Source organism: Oncorhynchus masou, chromosome 2 (genome assembly GCF_036934945.1).
Source record: "Oncorhynchus masou masou isolate Uvic2021 chromosome 2, UVic_Omas_1.1, whole genome shotgun sequence".
In the NCBI taxonomy this organism is placed as follows: domain Eukaryota; kingdom Metazoa; phylum Chordata; class Actinopteri; order Salmoniformes; family Salmonidae; genus Oncorhynchus; species Oncorhynchus masou.
This window is the reverse complement of record NC_088213.1, coordinates 10,146,572-10,169,464: the sequence shown is the minus strand read 5'-3', so window position 1 is coordinate 10,169,464 and position 22,893 is coordinate 10,146,572. Positions and strand designations below refer to the sequence as shown.

Below are 22,893 nucleotides of genomic sequence, written 5' to 3'. Positions count from 1 at the left end.
GACCTTAGTCAACAGTAGTGCACCATCACCCCTATAGGCCTTAGTCAACAGTAGTGCACCATCACCCCTATAGGCCTTAGTCTAAAGTAGTGCACCATCACCCCTATAGACCTTAGTCAACAGTAGTGCACCATCACCCCTATAGACCTTAGTCAACAGTAGTGCACCATCACCCCTATAGGCCTTAGTCTAAAGTAGTGCACCATCACCCCTATAGACCTTAGTCAACAGTAGTGCACCATCACCCCTATAGACCTTAGTCAACAGTAGTGCACCATCACCCCTATAGGCCTTAGTCAACAGTAGTGCACCATCACCCCTATAGACCTTAGTCAACAGTAGTGCACCATCACCACTATAGACCTTAGTCTAAAGTAGTGCACCATCACCACTATAGACCTTAGTCTAAGGTAGTGCACCATCACCCCTATAGGCCTTAGTCTAAAGTAGTGCACCATCACCACTATAGACTTAGTCAACAGTAGTGCACCATCACCCCTATAGACCTTAGTCAACAGTAGTGCACCATCACCCCTATAGACCTTAGTCAACAGTAGTGCACCATCACCCCTATAGACCTTAGTCAACAGTAGTGCACCATCACCCCTATAGACCTTAGTCAACAGTAGTGCACCATCACCCCTATAGGCCTTAGTCTAAAGTAGTGCACCATCACCACTATAGACCTTAGTCTAAAGTAGTGCACCATCACCCCTATAGACCTTAGTCAACAGTAGTGCACCATCACCCCTATAGACCTTAGTCTAAAGTAGTGCACCATCACCCCTATAGACCTTAGTCAACAGTAGTGCACCATCACCCCTATAGACCTTAGTCAACAGTAGTGCACCATCACCCCTATAGACCTTAGTCAACAGTAGTGCACCATCACCCCTATAGACCTTAGTCTAAAGTAGTGCACCATCACCACTATAGACCTTAGTCTAAAGTAGTGCACCATTACCCCTATAGGCCTTAGTCAACAGTAGTGCACCATCACCCCTATAGACCTTAGTCAACAGTAGTGCACCATCACCCCTATAGACCTTAGTCAACAGTAGTGCACCATTACCCCTATAGACCTTAGTCAACAGTAGTGCACCATTACCCCTATAGACCTTAGTCAACAGTAGTGCACCATCACCCCTATAGACCTTAGTCAACAGTAGTGCACCATCACCCCTATAGACCTTAGTCAACAGTAGTGCACCATCACCCCTATAGACCTTAGTCAACAGTAGTGCACCATCACCCCTATAGACCTTAGTCTAAAGTAGTGCACCATCACCCCTATAGACCTTAGTCTAAAGTAGTGCACCATCACCCCTATAGACCTTAGTCAACAGTAGTGCACCATCACCCCTATAGGCCTTAGTCTAAAGTAGTGCACCATCACCCCTATAGACCTTAGTCAACAGTAGTGCACCATCACCCCTATAGACCTTAGTCAACAGTAGTGCACCATCACCCCTATAGACCTTAGTCAACAGTAGTGCACCAACAGTAGTGCACCATCACCCCTATAAGCCTTAGTCTAAAGTAGTGCACCATCACCCCTATAGACCTTAGTCCAAAGTAGTGCACCATCACCCCTATAGACCTTAGTCAACAGTAGTGCACCATCACCCCTATAGGCCTTAGTCTAAAGTAGTGCACCATCACCACTATAGACCTTAGTCTAAAGTAGTGCACCATCACCACTATAGACCTTAGTCTAAAGTAGTGCACCATCACCCCTATAGGCCTTAGTCTAAAGTAGTGCACCATCACCACTATAGACAGTCTAAAGTAGTGCACCATCACCCCTATAGACCTTAGTCAACAGTAGTGCACCATCACCCCTATAGGCCTTAGTCAACAGTAGTGCACCATCACCCCTATAGACCTTAGTCAACAGTAGTGCACCATCACCCCTATAGACCTTAGTCAACAGTAGTGCACCATCACCCCTATAGACCTTAGTCAACAGTAGTGCACCATCACCCCTATAGACCTTAGTCAACAGTAGTGCACCATCACCCCTATAGGCCTTAGTCTAAAGTAGTGCACCATCACCCCTATAGGCCTTAGTCAACAGTAGTGCACCATCACCCCTATAGACCTTAGTCAACAGTAGTGCACCATCACCCCTATAGACCTTAGTCAACAGTAGTGCACCATTACCCCTATAGACCTTAGTCAACAGTAGTGCACCATCACCCCTATAGACCTTAGTCAACAGTAGTGCACCATCACCCCTATAGACCTTAGTCAACAGTAGTGCACCATCACCCCTATAGACCTTAGTCAACAGTAGTGCACCATCACCCCTATAGACCTTAGTCAACAGTAGTGCACCATCACCCCTATAGACCTTAGTCTAAAGTAGTGCACCATCACCCCTATAGACCTTAGTCAACAGTAGTGCACCATCACCCCTATAGGCCTTAGTCTAAAGTAGTGCACCATCACCCCTATAGACCTTAGTCAACAGTAGTGCACCATCACCCCTATAGACCTTAGTCAACAGTAGTGCACCATCACCCCTATAGACCTTAGTCTAAAGTAGTGCACCATCACCCCTATAGGCCTTAGTCTAAAGTAGTGCACCATCACCCCTATAGACCTTAGTCAACAGTAGTGCACCATCACCCCTATAGACCTTAGTCAACAGTAGTGCACCATCACCCCTATAGACCTTAGTCAACAGTAGTGCACCAACAGTAGTGCACCATCACCCCTATAAGCCTTAGTCTAAAGTAGTGCACCATCACCCCTATAGACCTTAGTCCAAAGTAGTGCACCATCACCCCTATAGACCTTAGTCTAAAGTAGTGCACCATCACCCCTATAGGCCTTAGTCTAAAGTAGTGCACCATCACCACTATAGACCTTAGTCTAAAGTAGTGCACCATCACCACTATAGACCTTAGTCTAAAGTAGTGCACCATCACCACTATAGACCTTAGTCAACAGTAGTGCACCATCACCCCTATAGGCCTTAGTCTAAAGTAGTGCACCATCACCCCTATAGACCTTAGTCAACAGTAGTGCACCATCACCCCTATAGACCTTAGTAGTGCACCATCACCCCTATAGTGCACCATCACCCCTATAGACCTTAGTCAACAGTAGTGCACCATCACCCCTATAGACCTTAGTCAACAGTAGTGCACCATCACCCCTATAGACCTTAGTCTAAAGTAGTGCACCATCACCACTATAGACCTTAGTCTAAAGTAGTGCACCATCACCCCTATAGACCTTAGTCCAAAGTAGTGCACCATCACCCCTATAGACCTTAGTCTAAAGTAGTGCACCATCACCCCTATAGACCTTAGTCAACAGTAGTGCACCATCACCCCTATAGACCTTAGTCTAAAGTAGGCACCATCACCACTATAGACCTTAGTCTAAAGTAGTGCACCATCACCCCTATAGACCTTAGTCAACAGTAGGGATGTAACACCCCTATAAGCCTTAGTCTAAAGTAGTGCACCATCACCCCTATAGACCTTAGTCAACAGAGTTACCATCACCCCTATAGACCTTAGTCAACAGTAGTGCACCATCACCCCTATAGACCTTAGTCTAAAGTAGTGCACCATCACCCCTATAGACCTTAGTCTAAAGTAGTGCACTATAAATCAAATCAAATTTTATTTGTGCACCATCAAAAGAGAGAATAGGGTGTCGTTTGGGATGTAACCATGGTGGAGACGAGGTGAGTTACTCTGAGATGATGGGATGTAACCATGGTGGAGATGAGGTGAGTTACTCTGACGTGATGGGATGTAACCATGGTGGAGATGAGGTGAGTTACTCTGACGTGATGGGATGTAACCATGGTGGAGATGAGGTGAGTTACTCTGACATGATGGGATGTAACCATGGTGGAGATGAGGTGAGTTACTCTGACATGATGGGATGTAACCATGGTGGAGATGAGGTGAGTTACTCTGACATGATGAGATGTAACCATGGTGGAGATGAGGTGAGTTACTCTGACATGATGGGATGTAACCATGGTGGAGATGAGGTGAGTTACTCTGACGTGATGGGATGTAACCATGGTGGAGATGAGGTGAGTTACTCTGACGTGATGGGATGTAACCATGGTGGAGATGAGGTGAGTTACTCTGACGTGATGGGATGTAACCATGGTGGAGATGAGGTGAGTTACTCTGACGTGATGGGATGTAACCATGGTGGAGATGAGGTGAGTTACTCTGACGTGATGGGATGTAACCATGGTGGAGATGAGGTGAGTTACTCTGACGTGATGGGATGTAACCATGGTGGAGATGAGGTGAGTTACTCTGACATGATGGGATGTAACCATGGTGGAGATGAGGTGAGTTACTCTGACATGATGGGATGTAACCATGGTGGAGATGAGGTGAGTTACTCTGACATGATGGGATGTAACCATGGTGGAGATGAGGTGAGTTACTCTGACATGATGAGATGTAACCATGGTGGAGATGAGGTGAGTTACTCTGACATGATGGGATGTAACCATGGTGGAGATGAGGTGAGTTACTCTGACATGATGGGATGTAACCATGGTGGAGATGAGGTGAGTTACTCTGACGTGATGGGATGTAACCATGGTGGAGATGAGGTGAGTTACTCTGACATGATGGGATGTAACCATGGTGGAGATGAGGTGAGTTACTCTGACATGATGGGATGTAACCATGGTGGAGATGAGGTGAGTTACTCTGACGTGATGGGATGTAACCATGGTGGAGATGAGGTGAGTTACTCTGACGTGATGGGATGTAACCATGGTGGAGATGAGGTGAGTTACTCTGACATGATGGGATGTAACCATGGTGGAGATGAGGTGAGTTACTCTGACATGATGGGATGTAACCATGGTGGAGATGAGGTGAGTTACTCTGACATGATGAGCTCAGGGACAAACTAGACCATCTACTATTTATTCACTGTAAAATACGTGAAGGATAAAATCCCATGAGATGATTAATCAACTCATATCCAAGGTGGTTCCCAAACAACAACAACAAATACTGGACCAAACAAACACAGAGGTTGTGACGGAATGGCTTTATGTTGCCGGTAGTGACGGAACAGCTATATCTTAACACTAGTGATGGAATAGCTTTGTCTTTTTAAAATCGTAACAGAAAATCAATGAACCAATCAGTACCTTGGCCAGCTGCTGCTCGGAGGCAAACCCCAGTCCGAACACTGTGTTGGCTCTGCTGTCAGCCCATTGGCCAAACTTCTGGGAGGTCTTGGTGAAGGTCATGTTGGGGGTGATGGTGCTGTTGATGATCACCTGAAGGGAGACAGGAAATGACACTTTAGTAGGAGATGCGGTGGTGCCCCTGGAGCAGCTTGAGGGGGTTAGTGCCTTGCTCAAGGGCACAACGGAAATACCTGGAGCAGCTTGAGGGGGTACGTGCCTTGCTGGGCTACTGGAACATGGGAAAGGGTCAAAGCACAAACAGTTTGGGAAACCAATTTGGGAAACCAGTTTGGGAAACCTCAGTTGGCAGCCAGTTTGGGAAACCAGTTTGGGAAACCAGTTTGGGAAACCAGTTTGGGAAACCTCAGTGGGCCACAGTTTTGCACACCTGGGGTGTAATCATTAGTCCAAACACTAAAACAAGAGGTTTATATTGGACAAATTCAGGTAGGTCCCTCCCTATTTCATTCACGAAACTTTTTGCAACAGAATAAGCCCCTGAAGTCCTTTGGTGTTCGCCAGCATAATGGCACCCATCTTGTCCAAAAAGTTGACTCCAGTTTGCCAAAAAAGCACCTGGATGATCATCAAGACTCTTGGAAGAATGTTCTATGGACAGATCAGTCAAAAGTATAACTTTTGGGACGACATGGGTCCAATGATGCCTGGCGAAAACCAAACACTTCATTCGCCAGAACCTCATACCAACGGTCACGCATGGTGCTGTGATGGTTTGGGGTCCAGCATGGTGGTGGTGCTGTGATAGTTTGGGGTCCAGCATGGTGGTGGTGGTGTGATGGTTTGGGGTCCAGCATGGTGATGGTGGTGTGATGGTTTGGGGTCCAGCATGGTGATGGTGGTGTGATGGTTTGGGGAGGCTTTGCTGCCTCAGGATCTAAGCGACTTGCATTAATAGAAGGAACCATGAATTCTGCTCTGTATCAGATCATTCTACAGGAGAACGTCAGGCCGTCCGTCTGTGAGATGAAGCACAGCTGGGTCATGCAGCAAGACAACGATCCAAAACATCAAGTCTATATGAAAATGGCTAAAAAGCAAAACACATTTGAAGTTTTGGAATGGCCTTGTCAAAGTCCAGACCTAATCCCAACGGAGATGTTGTGGCAGGACTTGAAACGAGCAGGTCATGCTTAAAAACCCACAATGTCACTGAGTTGCAGCAGTTCTGCATGGAAGAGTGGGCCAAAAAATAACTCCACAGCGACGTTAGAGACTGATCAACTACAGGAAGCGTTTGGTTGGAGTCGTCGCAGATACAAGGTGGAGCAACCAGTTACTGAGTGTCCTTGGAGGCAATTACTTTTACACACTGGGGCATTGAGTGTTGCATAACTTTGTTCATCAAATAAATTAAATAAGTATGTAAATTACATTTACATTACATTTAAGTCATTTAGCAGACCTTTATCCAGAGCGACTTACAAATTGGTGAATTCATTCTGACATCCAGTGGAACAGCCACTTTACAATTCCAAATCATTAAAAAAAAAAAAGGATTATTATCCTATCCTAGGTATTCCTTGAAGAAAGTGGGGTTTCAGGTGTCTCTCATTGACTCCGCTGTCCTGGCGTCGTATATTACTTTTGGGGGCCAGAGCTGCGCAGTTTTGACTGGGCTGAGGGGAACTGGACTTCCTCAATGGGACTAGGGAGGCTGGCAGGCTGGGTGGATGAAGGGACCTTGTTTGGGTGTACTGGCCTGATCAGAGCCTGGGTACTGCGGTGCTGGGACAGGGACTGGGCACCATGGTCTTGTAGCGGACTGGGACTGGAAGCCAGTGGAGAGAGCGGAGGAGCGGGGTGACGTAGAGAACTGTGCAAGGTTGAACAGCTGGGTCTGTGAGTTCTCCATTAATGGCACAGGCAGGAGCCCAGCCTATTGACAAATATAAAATACAAGTGCCTGTTAGGACCTGCGCCGCCCTGTGTGAGGCAGGGTCTTCTGCGGCGATGTTGTAGAGTTTGAACCTACAGGAACGGGCACAATGATGTTGGTTGAGAAACGATAGTGTTGTCCAGGATCACGCCAAGGTTCTTAGCGCTCTGTCTGACACAATGGCTTTCAACCGTGATGGCGAGATCATGGAACGGGCAGTCCTTCCCCGGGAGGAAGTTGCAGCTCCGTCTTGCCGAGGTTCAGCTTGAGGTGGTGATCCGTCATCCACACTGATATGTCTGCCAGACATGCAGAGATGCGATTGACACCTGGTCATCAGAAGGGGAATCCTTAATTGTTGTTGTTGACATAGCAATGATAGGAGAGACCATGTGAGGTTATGACAGAGCCAAGTGACTGTGTATAGCGAGAATAGGAGAGGGTCTAGAGTTTCCCTGTTTGTGGTGAGAGCGCGTGGCACAGATTCTCGCCACGTTTCCTGATAGGAGCGACCTGTCAGGTGGACGCAATAAGCGTGGGCCGCGCCGGAGATGCCCAGTACGGATCTAGAGGAGGATCTGATGGTTCACAGTATCGAAGGCAGCCAGATTCTAGAAGGATGAAGCACCGTTGTGTTATTTGTTCACCAGGTTCTCTAATATTAGGTCTGGCCAAAGATCACAACATTCCAGTATAAAAAAAATTATGCAAAAGTAGAGAAAATCAGAAAGTGGGGCCAAATCTCAACACTGTATTATATTACTTTTGGTTCATTGGACTTTTGGGACTGGACTGGGACTGGGACTGGCCTGGGACTGGGACAGGGACTGGGACTGGGACTGGGACAGGGACTGGGACTGGGCTGGGACTGGGCCTGGAACGGGACTGGGTCTGGGACTGGGCTGGCCAAGACACACCTTATCCCACTGTGCAGAACAGCATGGGTCTGTGTTCTCCATGGAAAACATGAGCAGTAGTGCTCCTATTGACAACATATAAAATAAGATGTTCGTTCCCCCCCCCCCCCACAGGCTTTCAGTTTCCTGTTTGTTGTTGTTGACACAAGGAACCTGTTTGTTGTTGTTGACACAAGCCACAACTTCATTGTGTTCTCAGACATCTAAAATAATCTTCTTGATCAAGATTCAGAAGTCACCGTTTGCCTTCTGCAATACAACTCTGGCCAAAGATCAAGCTCTTATTCAGCATCAGAAATCAAAGTCAAAGGGAAATAACTCCATTGCACAAAAAAAACTAAAATAAACCCCACACTGCTAACAGACTCCTTCCCAGATGAACTCCAGACGCTTTCCATAATAACACAATGACAAGAGAAAGAGCTGGAGGCTTTATGTAATCTGAAGAGGAACAGAGTCACACCATTAGATTGGTTTCTCAGAGTCACACACACTCACTCACACACACACACACACTCACCCACACACACACACACACACAGAAGCTCACACACACACACTCACACACTCACACACACACACACCCTGCCTCCAACTATGTCCAGTATGCACGTGTCCACACAGCCCACTGACCCCTATAATGGTCATTACGACTCCCAAGCCCGTATCCCAAAAAGGCACCCTATTCCCTATTTAGTGCACTACTTTTGACCAGAGCCCTATAGAACTCTGGTCTAAAGTAGTGCACTATGTAGGGAATAGGGAGTCATTTGGGACACAAGCCCTTCTCGGTTACAGTGTAGTCCAGCTGTTCAACTAGTAGCTGTTTAACAGGCCTGTTACTGGAGCATAATAACATGTATTAATAGTCTAATGATAGACTGTCTCCTAAATGGTCCTGAGGGCCCTGGTCTAAAGTAGTGCACTATATAGGGAATAGGGCCCTGGTCTAAAGTAGTGCACTATATAGGGAATAGGGCTCTGGTCTAAAGTAGTGCACTATATAGGGAATAGGGCCCTGGTCTAAAGTAGTGCACTATATAGGGAATAGAGCTCTGGTCTATAGTAGTACCACTATATAGGGAATAGGGCCCTGGTCTAAAGTAGTGCACTATTTAGGGAATAGGGCCCTGGTCTAAAGTAGTGCACTATATAGGGAATATGGCCCTGGTCTAAATATACTATATAGGGAATAGGGCTCTGGTCTAAATATATTATATAGGGAATAGGGCCCTGGTCTATAGTAGTACACTATATAGGGAATAGGGCCCTGGTCTATAGTAGTACCACTATATAGGGAATAGGGCCCTGGTCTATAGTAGTACACTATATAGGGAATAGGGCCCTGGTCTAAAGTAGTACCACTATATAGGGAATAGGGCTCTGGTCTATAGTAGTACCACTATATAGGGAATAGGGCCCTAGTCTATAGTAGTACCACTATATAGGGAATAGGGCTCTGGTCTATAGTAGTACCACTATATAGGGAATTGGGCTCTGGTCTATAGTAGTACCACCATATAGGGAATAAGGCTCTGGTCTATAGTAGTACATCTATATAGGGAATAGGGCTCTGGTCTATAGTAGTACCACTATATAGGGAATAGGGCTCTGGTCTATAGTAGTACCACTATATAGGGAATAGGGCTCTGGTCTATAGTAGTACCACTATATAGGGAATAGGGCCTGGTCTATAGTAGTACACTATATAGGGAATAGGGCCCTGGTCTATAGTAGTACCACTATATAGGAATAGGGCTCTGGTCTATAGTAGTACCACTATATAGGGAATAGGGCTCTGGTCTATAGTAGTACCACTATATAGGGAATAGGGACCCTGGTCTATAGTAGTACACTATATAGGGAATATGGCTCTGGTCTATAGTAGTACCACTATATAGGGAATAGGGCTCTGGTCTAAAATAGTGCACTATATAGGGAATAGGGCCCTGGTCTAAAGTAGTGTTATAGGAATAGTGAGGTCATTAGTACCACTATATAGGTAAATAGGGCCCTGATCTAAATTAGTGCACTACACCGAAGCCGGTATAGGAATAGGGCCCAGGTCCAAAGTAGTGCACTATATAGGGAATAGGGCCCTGGTCTCGAGTAGTGCACTATATAGAATAGGGCCCTGGTCTATAGTAGACCACTAGATGAGGCAATCCAGACCCTGATCTATAGTAGTACCACTATATTGGGAGACTAGATGGCTCTGATAGTAGTACCACTATATAGGGAATAGGGTGATATTTGGGACAGAGATCCAGTGTTTCCTGGAGAGAAGTGAGTCACTGAGACTGTGATATGACAAAGAGCTGATTGATGAAACTGATATAGATGAATAATCTAGATCAGGTTAGAGAAGAGTCCCAGGGTGTGTCTCAACACAGAAACCTCCACAGTGTGTATCCGATTACACTGAATTGGACTCGAGTCTGACTCGATTACATGACTTGAGACTGGGAGACTCAAGACTTGGAGACTTCGACTTTGACTTGAGACTGATGACTTGAAATTCTGTGGCCAGGATGAGTTTGATAACATTTTGTCACCCACCCATTTTGTCTCCAGACAAGATAAAGCAGATTCCAGATTGACTAGTGAAGAGGCACAGTCGATGCCCTCTGATTGGACCAGATGAGTGTCAGATCAAGTCTCCAGACAGATCCAGGTGACGTCTCCAGACAGTGATTCTCAGATGAGTCTCCAGACAGCAGATCTGATGAGTGGGATCCAGATGAGTCTCCAGACAGCAGATCCTAGATGATGTCTCCAGACACAGATCCAGATCTGGTTTCCAGACGAGTCACCAAATTATTGTCTAAAAAAAAACCAACTCATCTGTGTTTCAGACAACAGATGACCAAGGACCAGTGATCGGTATTAGCTGCTCAAAGGAGGGCACGCAGATTCAGATGAGTCTCCAGGTGAGTCTCCAGACAGCAGATCCAGATGAGTCTCCAGACAGCAGATCCAGATGAGTCTCCAGATGAGTCTCCAGACAGCAGATCCAGATGAGTCTCCAGACAACAGATCCAGATGAGTCTCCAGACAGCAGATCCAGATGAGTCTCCAGACAGCAGATCCAGATGAGTCTCCAGACAGCAGATCCAGATGAGTCTCCAGACAGCAGATCCAGATGAGTCTCCAGACAGCAGATCCAGATGAGTCTCCAGACAGCAGATCCAGATGAGTCTCCAGACAGCAGATCCAGATGAGTCTCCAGACAGCAGATCCAGATGAGTCTCCAGACAGCAGCAGATCCAGATGAGTCCAGATCCAGATGAGTCTCCAGACAGCAGATCCAGATGAGTCTCCAGACGAGTCTCTCCAGACAGCAGATCCAGATGAGTCTCCAGACAACAGATTCAGATGAGTCTCCAGACAGCAGATCCAGATGAGTCTCCAGGTGAGTCTCCAGACAACAGATCCAGATGAGTCTCCAGACAACAGATCCAGATGAGTCTCCAGATGAGTCTCCAGACAGCAGATCCAGATGAGTCTCCAGACAACAGATCCAGATGAGTCTTCAGACAGCAGATCCAGGTGAGTCTCCAGACAGCAGATCCAGATGAGTCTCCAGATGAGTCTCCAGACAGCAGATCCAGATGAGTCTCCAGACAGCAGATCCAGGTGAGTCTCCAGACAGCAGATCCAGATGAGTCTCCAGATGAGTCTCAGACAACAGATCCAGATGAGTCTCCAGACAGCAGATCCAGATGAGTCTCCAGATGAGTCTCCAGACAACAGATCCAGATGAGTCTCCAGACGAGTCTCCAGACAACAGATCCAGATGAGTCTCCAGACAGCAGATCCAGATGAGATCCAGATGAGTCTCCAGACAGCAGATCCAGATGAGTCTCCAGACAGCAGATCCAGATGAGTCTCCAGACAGCAGATCCAGATGAGTCTCCAGACTCCAGACAGCAGATCCAGATGAGTCTCCAGACAGCAGATCCAGATGAGTCTCCAGACAGCAGATCCAGATGAGTCTCCAGACAACAGATCCAGACAAGTCTCAGATGAGTCTCCAGACAGCAGATCCAGATGAGTCTCCAGACAGCAGATCCAGATGAGTCTCCAGACAGCAGATCCAGATGAGTCTCCAGACAGCAGATCCAGATGAGTCTCCAGACAGATCAGATCTCCAGACAGCAGATGAGTCTCCAGACAGCAGATCCAGATGAGTCTCCAGACTCAGCAGATCCAGATGAGTCTCCAGACAGCAGATCCAGATGAGTCTCCAGACAGCAGATCCAGATGAGTCTCCAGACAGAGATCCAGATGAGTCTCCAGACAGCAGATCCAGATGAGTCTCCAGACAGCAGATCCAGATGAGTCTCCAGACAGCAGATCCAGATGAGTCTCCAGATGAGTCTCCAGACAGATGAGTCAGATCCAGATGAGTCTCCAGACAGCAGATCTGAGTCTCAGACAGCAGATCCAGATGAGTCTCCAGACAGCAGATCCAGATGAGTCTCCAGACAGCAGATCCAGATGAGTCTCCAGACAGCAGATGAGTCTCCAGACAACAGATCCAGATGAGTCTCCAGATGAGTCTTCAGACAGCAGATCCAGGTGAGTCTTCAGACAGCAGATCCAGATGAGTCTCCAGATGAGTCTCCAGACAACAGATCCAGATGAGTCTCCAGACAGCAGATCCAGGTGAGTCTTCAGACAGCAGATCCAGATGAGTCTCCAGATGAGTCTTCAGACAACAGATCCAGATGAGTCTCCAGACAGCAGATCCAGATGAGTCTCCAGACAGCAGATCCAGATGAGTCTCCAGACGAGTCTCCAGACAACAGATCCAGATGAGTCTCCAGACAACAGATCCAGATGAGTCTCCAGATGAGTCTCCAGACAACAGATCCAGATGAGTCTCCAGACGAGTCTCCAGACAACAGATCCAGATGAGTCTCCAGACGAGTCTCCAGACAACAGATCCAGATGAGTCTCCAGACAGCAGATCCAGATGAGTCTCCAGACAGCAGATCCAGATGAGTCTCCAGACAACAGATCCAGATGAGTCTCCAGACAACAGATCCAGATGAGTCTCCAGACGAGTCTCCAGACAACAGATCCAGATGAGTCTCCAGACAGCAGATCCAGATGAGTCTCCAGACAGCAGATCCAGATGAGTCTCCAGACAGCAGATCCAGATGAGTCTCCAGACAGCAGATCCAGATGAGTCTCCAGACAGCAGATCCAGATGAGTCTCCAGATGAGTCTCCAGACAGCAGATCCAGATGAGTCTCCAGACAGCAGCTCTTGTGTCATTTTCTCCAATATGCCTACGTTTAAATGACCCATAATTAAAGAAAGTTATCCATACAGTTTATCAATCCACTACGGACACATCTCGGCCAGAACGATAACGTTAGTCTACCCGGCTAATTCATTGATCACGTCCATATTTCAGACAGACCTAGTTTGGCTGGTTACTGGCTGTATGTCTGAAGACAGCTGTAACATCACACTAGGAGAGGCAGGAGGATGAGGGCGGGCGGGCGGGTGGGCGGGCAGGCAGGCAGGCCGGCAGGCAGGCAGGCAGGCAGGCAGGCAGGCAGGCAGGCGGGCAGGCAGGCAGGCAGGCGGGCAGGCAGGCAGGCAGGCGGGCAGGCAGGCCCTCCAAAGTGACAGGCAAGTTGCAGACAGACTGTGCTTTTCCTTGTCTTTCAATCTCCACTGCATACAGGAAAGGTAGGGTGTATTGTCCTGTTGGACCCCAGAGAAGTGACATCATATCCCTAGTTGATATTGGCTGCTAACACGAATGACTTCCATCTCAAAATGTCGTTTACGTCGGCGTCCTGCAGTTTGAAAATACGTCACTGTTTATGGCTGCAATGACAGGCTACATTTGGGTAGCGATTGTGCACCGGGGTCGCGGTGGGGGGGTTGCAGGTCAAAAAGTTTGAGAACAACAGATTTACAGCGATAGGATCTGGTGCAGCACAAATATCAATTGGAGGGAGAGAGGATTGGCATAGTAAATACTCATAGTAAATACTCATAGTAAATACACATAGTAAATACTCATAGTAAATACACATAGTAAATACCCATAGTAAATACTCATAGTAAATACCCATAGTAAATACCCATAGTAAATACACATAGTAAATACTCATAGTAAATACCCATAGTAAATACTAGTAAATACATAGTAAATACTCCATAGTAAATACCCATAGTAAATACTAGTAAATACGCATAGTAAATACCCATAGTAAATACCCATAGTAAATACTCATAGTAAATACTCATAGTAAATACCCATAGTAAATACCCATAGTAAATACCCATAGTAAATACCCATAGTAAATACACATAGTAAATACCCATAGTAAATACTCATAGTAAATACCCATAGTAAATACTCATAGTAAATACTCATAGTAAATACTCATAGTAAATACTAGTAAATACATAGTAAATACTCATAGTAAATACTCATAGTAAATACTCATAGTAAATACCCATAGTAAATACTCATAGTAAATACTCATAGTAAATACTCATAGTAAATACTCATAGTAAATACCCATAGTAAATACACATAGTAAATACACATAGTAAATACACATAGTAAATGCGCAGCTCCACGAACTGTTTGGGGATCCAGGATATGAACTGTTGACCTTGAAGCTCAGCAGCAATGAGGCAACAATTACTAGACCAGACCGACTGGTCCTCAGGATGAACTGGAGATGAAGCTGCAGATGTCTGTCTGGTAGCATCAATACATACACAAAGATGTGTAATTGAACAAGCTATCGAATGTGTAGTTTATTTTACTTGAAAAAACGTACGACTTGGAGACTCAAACCGTTCTAGTTGGGACTCGACTCGAGACTCAAACCGTTCTAGTTGGGACTCGACTCGAGACTCAAACCGTTCTAGTTGGGACTCGACTCGAGACTCAAACCGTTCTAGTTGGGACTCGACTCGAGACTCAAACCGTTCTAGTTGGGACTCGACTCGAGACTCAAACCGTTCTAGTTGGGACTCGACTCGAGACTCAAATAATAGTGGGACTCGACTCGGACCAAACCGTTCTAGTTGGGACTCTCTCTAAGTGACTGGAATAATAGTGACTTGGGCCCACCTCTGGAAACCTCCACACAAACAATCATATCTCACACACACGCACACACACGCACACACACACAACAAGCGAGAACACCCACCCACAAACACTCCTAAACAAAGAAAACATTCTTTGTCCCACTCTCTCTGTCTCGGAGCAGCACAGAGAACTGATCCCAACAATTAAGAGACAACACAAGACATGTTAATTACTATGCACCCCTTGTCTCATAGCAACATGGCCCTGCTCCAAAATTAGGACCAGGAATAACTGACAACCGCTGTCCTCCTCTCATTCTTCCTCGTCCTCTTCCTCCTCTCTCTCCCTCCCTCCCCATTATCACCCGTCTCCCTCTTTCCCCTCCATCTCTTCCTCAATCCCCATCTCTACCCCTCAACCCCCATCTCTACCCCTCACAACCCCTCTCTACCCCTCACCCTCCTGTCTTGGGCCCACCTCTCCTCCTCTCCCCCTGCCTCCTGCCTCTCCTCCTCCCTCCTGCCTCTCCTCACCCTCCTGCCTCTCCCTGCCTCTCCCCTCTCCCTCACCCTCCTGCCTCCCTCCTCCACCCTCCTGCCTCTCCCTCACCCTCCTGCCTCTCCCTCAATCCTGCCTCCTCTCCCTCACCAAGACTCCTGTCTCTCCCTGCCTCTCCCTCATCCTCCTGTCTCTTCCTGTCCTGTCTCCCTGTCTCTCCCTCATTCTCTCCTCATCCTCTGTCTCTCCCCCCTCCTCCTCCCTCCTCCTCCCTCTCCTCCCCTCCCTCCTCCTCACCCTCCTGTCTCCCTTCCTGCCTCCCCTCCCTCCTCCCCCTGCCTCATCCCCTCCTGTCTCTCCTCCTCCCTGCCTCCTGTCTTTCTCCTCATCCCCCTGCTCTCCCCTCACCCTCCTGCCTCTCCCTCTCTCCCTCACCTCCCTGCCTCTCCCTCACCCTCCTGTCTCTCCCTGCCTCTCCCTCATCCTCCCTGTCCTCTCCTCCTCTCCTGTCTCTCCCTCTCCTCCTGCCTCTCCCTCATCCTCCTGCCTCTCCCTCATCCTCCTGCCTCTCCCTCATCCTCCTGCCTCTCCCTCACCCTCCTGCCTCTCCCTCATCCTCCCTCCTGCCTCTCCCTCATCCTCCTGCCTCTCCCTCATCCCCTGCCTCTCCCTCACCCTCCTGCCTCTCCCTCACCCTCCTGCCTCTCCCCTCACCCTCCTGTCCTCCCTGCCTCTCCCTCATCCTCCTGCCTCTCCCTCACCCTCCTGCCTCTCCCTCATCCCTGCCTCTCCCTCATCCTCCTGCCTCTCCCTCATCCTCTCCCTCTCCCTCTCCCTCCCTCATCCTCCTGCCTCTCCTCACCCTCCTGCCTCTCCCTCACCCTCCTGCCTCTCCCTCATCCTCCTGCCTCTCCCTCATCCTCCTGCCTCTCCCTCACCCTCCTGCCTCTCCCTCACCCTCCTGCCTCTCTCCTCACCCTCCTCCTGCCTCTCTCCCTCACCCTCCTCTCTCCCTGCCTCTCCCTCATCCCTCCTGTCTCTCTCCTCCTCTCCCTCTCCTGCCTCCTCATCCTCCTGCCTCTCCCTCATCCTCCTGCCTCTCCCTCATCCTCCTGCCTCTCCCTCATCCTCCTGCCTCTCCCTCATCCTCCTGCCTCTCCCTGCCCTCATCCTCCTGCCTCTCCCTCACCCTCCTGCCTCTCCCTCACCCTCCTGCCTCTCCCTCACCCTCCTGCCTCTCCTGCTGCCTCTCCCTCATCCTTCTGTCTCTCTCCTCCTCTCCCTGTCTCTCCCTGCCTCTCCCTCATCCTCCTGCTCTCCTCACCCTCCCCTGCCTCTCCCTCACCCTCCTGCCTCTCCCTCACCCTCCTGCCTCTCCCTCACCCTCCTGCCTCTCCCTCACCCTCCTGCCTCTCCTTCCTCATCCTGCCTCTCCCTCATCCTCCTGCCTCTCCCTCATCCTCCTCATCCTCCTGCCTCTCCCTCATCCTCCTGCCTCTCCCTCATCCTCCTGCCTCTCCCTCACCCTCCTGCCTCTCCCCTCACCCTCCTGCCTCTCCCTCACCCTCCTGCCTCTCCCTCCTCTCCCTGTCTCTCCCTCTCCCTGCCTCTCCCTCATCCTCCTGCCTCTCCCTCATCCTCCTGCCTCTCCCTCATCCTCCTGCCTCTCCCTCATCCTCCTGCCTCTCCCTCACCCTCCTGCCTCTCCCTCACCCTCCTGCCTCTCCCTCATCCTCCTGCCTCTCCCTCATCCTCCTGCCTCTCCCTCATCCTCCTGCCTCTCCCTCATCCTCCTGCCTCTCCCTCACCCTCCTGCCTCTCCCTCATCCTCCTGCCTCTCCCTCACCCTCCTGCCTCTCCCTCACCCTCCTGCCTCTCCCTCACCCTTCTGTCTCTCCCTCCTCTCCCTGTCTCTCCCTCTCCCTGCCTCTCCCTCATCCTCCTGCCTCTCCCTCATCCTCCTGCCTCTCCTCACCCTCCTGCCTCTCCCTCACCCTCCTGCCTCTCCCTCACCCTCCTGCCTCTCCCTCACCCTCCTGCCTCTCCCTCACCCTCCTGCCTCTCCCTCATCCTCCTGCCTCTCCCTCATCCTCCTGCCTCTCACTCCACCCTCCTGCCTCTCCCTCATCCTCCTGCCTCTCCCTCATCCTCCTGCCTCTCCCTCATCCTCCTGCCTCTCCCTCACCCTCCTGTCTCTCTCCTCCTCTCCCTGCCTCTCCCTCACCCTCCTGTCTCTCCCTGCCTCTCCCTCATCCTCCTGTCTCTCTCCTCCTCTCCCTGTCTCTCCCTCTCCCTGCCTCTCCCTCATCCTCCTGCCTCTCCCTCATCCTCCTGCCTCTCCCTCATCCTCCTGCCTCTCCCTCACCCTCCTGCCTCTCCCTCACCCTCCTGCCTCTCCCTCACCCTCCTGCCTCTCCCTGCCTCTCCCTCCTGTCTCTCCCTGCCTCTCCCTCACCCTTCTGTCTCTCCCTCCTCTCCCTGTCTCTCCCTCTCCCTGCCTCTCCCTCATCCTCCTGCCTCTCCCTCATCCTCCTGCCTCTCCCTCATCCTCCTGCCTCTCCCTCATCCTCCTGCCTCTCCCTCACCCTCCTGCCTCTCCCTCACCCTCCTGCCTCTCCCTCACCCTCCTGCCTCTCCCTCACCCTCCTGCCTCTCCCTCACCCTCCTGCCTCTCCCTCATCCTCCTGCCTCTCCCTCATCCTCCTGCCTCTCACTCACCCTCCTGCCTCTCCCTCATCCTCCTGCCTCTCCCTCATCCTCCTGCCTCTCCCTCACCCTCCTGTCTCTCTCCTCCTCTCCCTGCCTCTCCCTCACCCTCCTGTCTCTCCCTGCCTCTCCCTCATCCTCCTGTCTCTCTCCTCCTCTCCCTGTCTCTCCCTCTCCCTGCCTCTCCCTCATCCTCCTGCCTCTCCCTCATCCTCCTGCCTCTCCCTCATCCTCCTGCCTCTCCCTCACCCTCCTGCCTCTCCCTCACCCTCCTGCCTCTCCCTCACCCTCCTGCCTCTCCCTGCCTCTCCCTCACCCTCCTGTCTCTCCCTGCCTCTCCCTCATCCTCCTGTCTTTCTCCTCATCTCCCTATCTCTCCCTCACCCTCCTGCCTCTCCCTGTCTCTCCCTCACCCTCCTGCCTCTCCCTCACCCTCCTGTCTCTCCCTGCCTCTCCCTCATCCTCCTGTCTCTCTCCTCCTCTCCCTGTCTCTCCCTCATCCTCCTGCCTCTCCCTCACCCTCCTACCTCTCCCTCATCCTCCTGCCTCTCCCTCATCCTCCTGCCTCTCCCTCATCCTCCTGCCTCTCCCTCACCCTCCTGCCTCTCCCTCACCCTCCTGCCTCTCCCTCACCCTCCTGCCTCTCCCTCACCCTCCTGCCTCTCCCTCACCCTCCTGTCTCTCCCTCCTCTCCCTGTCTCTCCCTCTCCCCTGCCTCTCCTCATCCTCCTGCCTCCCCTCATCCTCCTGCACTCTCCCTCATCCTCCTGCCTCTCCCTCATCCCTCCTGCCTCTCCCTCATCCTCCTGCCTCTCCCTCATCCTCCTGCCTCTCCCTCACCCTCCTGTCTCTCTCCTCCTCTCTCCCTGCCTCTCCCGCTCACCCTCCTGTCTCTCCCTGCCTCTCCCTCATCCTCCTGTCTCTCTCCTCCTCTCCCTGTCTCTCCCTCTCCCTGCCTCTCCCTCATCCTCCTGCCTCTCCCTCATCCTCCTGCCTCTCCCTCATCCTCCTGCCTCTCCCTCATCCTCCTGCCTCTCCTCACCCTCCTGCCTCTCCCTCACCCTCCTGCCTCTCCCTCACCCTCCTGCCTCTCCCTGCCTCTCCCTCACCCTCCTGTCTCTCCCTGCCTCCCCTCATCCTCCTGTCTTTCTCCTCATCTCCCTGTCTCTCCCACACCCTCCTGCCTCTCCCTGTCTCTCCCCCTCACCCTCCTGCCTCCCCTCACCCTCCTGTCTCTCCCTGCCTCTCCCTCATCCTCCTGTCTCTCCTCCTCTCCCTGTCTCTCCCTCATCCTCCTTACCTCCCTCCCCTCCTGCCTCTCCTCATCCCTCCTGCCTCTCCCTCACCCTCCTGCCTCTCCTCACCCTCCTGCCTCTCCCTCACCCTCCTGCCTCTCCCTCCTCTCCCTGCCTCTCCCTCATCCTCCTGCCTCTCCCTCATCCTCCTGCCTCTCCCTCATCCTCCTGCCTCTCCCTCATCCTCCTGCCTCTCCCTCATCCTCCTGCCTCTCCCTCACCCTCCTGCCTCTCCTCACCCTCCTGCCTCTCCCTCACCCTCCTGCCTCACCCTCACCCTCCTGCCTCACCCTCACCCTCCTGCCTCTCCCTCACCCTCCTGCCTCTCCCTCACCCTCCTGCCTCTCCCTCACCCTCCTGCCTCTCCCTCACCCTCCTGCCTCTCCCTCATCCTCCTGCCTCTCCCTCATCCTCCTGCCTCTCCCTCATCCTCCTGCCTCTCCCTCACCCTCCTCCTGCCTCTCCCTCACCCTCCTGCCTCTCCCTCACCCTCCTGCCTCTCCCTCCTCCCCTCCCTGCCTCTCCCTCACCCTCCTGTCTCTCTCCTCCTCTCCCTGCCTCTCCCTCATCCTCCTGCCTCTCCCTCATCCTCCTGCCTCTCCCTCATCCTCCTGCCTCTCCCTCATCCTCCTGCCTCTCCCTCATCCTCCTGCCTCTCCCTCACCCTCCTGTCTCTCTCCTCCTCTCCCTGCCTCTCCCTCATCCTCCTGCCTCTCTCCTCCTCTCCCTGCCTCTCCCTCATCATCCTGTCTCTCTCCTCCTCTCCCTGCCTCTCCCTCACCCCCTGCCTCTCCCTCATCCTCCTGCCTCTCTCCTCCTCTCCCTGCCTCTCCCTCATCATCCCCTGTCTCTCTCCTCCTCTCCCTGCCTCTCCCCCTCACCCCCTGCCTCTCCCTCATCCCCCTGCCTCTCTCCTCATCCTCCTGCCTCTCCCTCCTTTTTATATCTCCCTCACCACCCCATCTCCCTTTCTACCGAGGAGTTAACACTTATCTTTCTTTGCCAGAGCTCAGACCTCACAGAGAGACCTCACACCCTCACACCTCACTGAGAGCTCAGAACACTGTCCAAATCAGACATGCATGACAAATCCCCAGAGCTTTGTATTTCCAATAAAAGGCTGTGTAAAACACAACGTCAGACAAGAGAGCTTGAAGAGACGGGGAGTTAGACAACAACCTTTACTGACATGCTTTAGAGACATCGCTCAGCTTGTTGTCAAGGTTATCTAGAGGGGACTGTTGCTAGGGTCGAGGAAGACCCTCCTGAGAGGTCAAAGAATTTGAAATTCGCATGTATGTTTTCTACGCATGCACACAACCATCCTCCCCCCTCCTACCTTCGCCCTTCTACCCTCCTATCCTCCCCCCTCATACCTTTGCCCTTCTACCCTCCTATCCTCCCCCCTCATACCTTCGCACTCCTACCCTCCTATCCTCCCCCCTCCTACCTTCGCCCTCCTATCCTCCCCGCTCCTACCTTCCCCTACCCCCTATGGTCCCTGGTCCCCTACGGTCCCCTACCTCCTATGGTCCCTAGTCCCCTACGGTCCCTAGTCCCCTACGGTCCCTAGTCCCCTACGGTCCCTCGTCCCCTACGGTCCCCTACGGTCCCTAGTCCCCTACGGTCCCGAGTCCCCTACGGTCCCCTACCTCCTATGGTCCCTCGTCCCCTACGGTCCCTCGTCCCTTACGGTCCCTCGTCCCCTACGGTCCCTCGTCCCTTACGGTCCCTCGTCCCCTACGGTCCCTCGTCCCCTACGGTCCCTCGTCCCCTACCCTCTATGGTCCCTCGTTCCCTTCGGTCCCTGGTCCCCTACCCCCTATGGTCCCTCGTTCCCTAGTTGTGGCCCATCCTCTATAACTACAGCTGTAAAGCATGTTTTTATTAATATGCTGTCCACACTGTCACTTACACACACAGGACTCTGGTACTGGAACTAGAAACACCAGCATTACTACACTGTTGGAGCTAGGAACACCAGCATTACTACACTGTTGTCGCTAGAAACACCAGCATTACTACACTGTTGGAGCTAGAAACACCAGCATTACTACACTGTTGGAGCTAGAAACACCAGCATGACCACACTGTTGGAGCTAGAAACACCAGCATTACTACACTGTTGGAGCTAGAAACACCAGCATTACTACACTGTTGGAGCTAGAAACACCAGCATTACTACACTGTTGGAGCTAGAAACACCAGCATTACTACACTGTTGGAGCTAGAAACACCAGCATTACTACACTGTTGGAGCTAGAAACACCAGCATTACTACACTGTTGGAGCTAGAAACACCAGCATGACCACACTGTTGGAGCTAGAAACACCAGCATTACTACACTGTTGGAGCTAGAAACACCAGCATTACTACACTGTTGTCGCTAGAAACACCAGCATTACTACACTGTTGTCGCTAGAAACACCAGCATTACTACACTGTTGTCGCTAGAAACACCAGCATTACTACACTGTTGTCGCTAGAAACACCAGCATTACTACACTGTTGTCGCTAGAAACACCAGCATTACTACACTGTTGTCGCTAGAAACACCAGCATTACTACACTGTTGTCGCTAGAAACACCAGCATTACTACACTGTTGTCGCTAGAAACACCAGCATTACTACACTGTTGTCGCTAGAAACACCAGCATTACTACACTGTTGGAGATAAACACCAGCATTACTGCACTGTTGGAGCTAGAAACACCAGCATTACTACACTGTTGGAGCTAGAAACACCAGCATTACTACACTGTTGGAGCTAGAAACACCAGCATTACTGGTGCACCTGCGATAACATCTGAGTGAAGCAGGGGTCTAAGGCACTGCATCCCAGTGCAAGAGGTCTCACTACAGTCCCTGGTTCGGATCCAGGCAGTATCACACACTGCCCAGCGTCGTCCAGGTTTTAGCCGGAGTAGGACATCTTTGTAAATAAGAATTTGTTCTTAACAGACTTGCCTTGTTAAATAAAGGCTAAAAAAAAAAAAAAATGAAATAGGTAAGCGACCAATTAAATGTGATTATGAAGTAGTACACTAGATAGGGAATCGGGCGCCATGTGGGACTCATCCCAAGTCCCTGATAGAAGACCGGTACGTTCACAGGGAACAAAGGAGATTCAGTCTTCAGTATGTATCTAAGATCTCTGACATGTCATGGTTGTCTTCAGTATGTGTCTAAGATCTCTGACATGTCATGGTTGTCTTCAGTATGTATCTAAGATCTCTGACATGTCATGGTTGTCTTCAGTATGTATCTAAGATCTCTGACATGTCATGGTTGTATGGTTGTCTTCAG

General features: G+C 50.7%; 1 protein-coding gene across 2 annotated transcripts in view; it reads right to left on the bottom strand.

The window, feature by feature from the left end:
* Positions 1 to 22,893, bottom strand: part of LOC135555122 (homer protein homolog 2-like) — a 174,582-nt gene that overhangs the window by 58,220 nt on the left and 93,469 nt on the right. For both annotated transcript variants that reach the window (XM_064987483.1, XM_064987490.1), the window contains exon 3: positions 5,156 to 5,287. In XM_064987483.1, the coding sequence (XP_064843555.1) occupies positions 5,156 to 5,287 (132 nt within the window). The remainder of the gene's footprint in view (positions 1 to 5,155; positions 5,288 to 22,893) is intronic.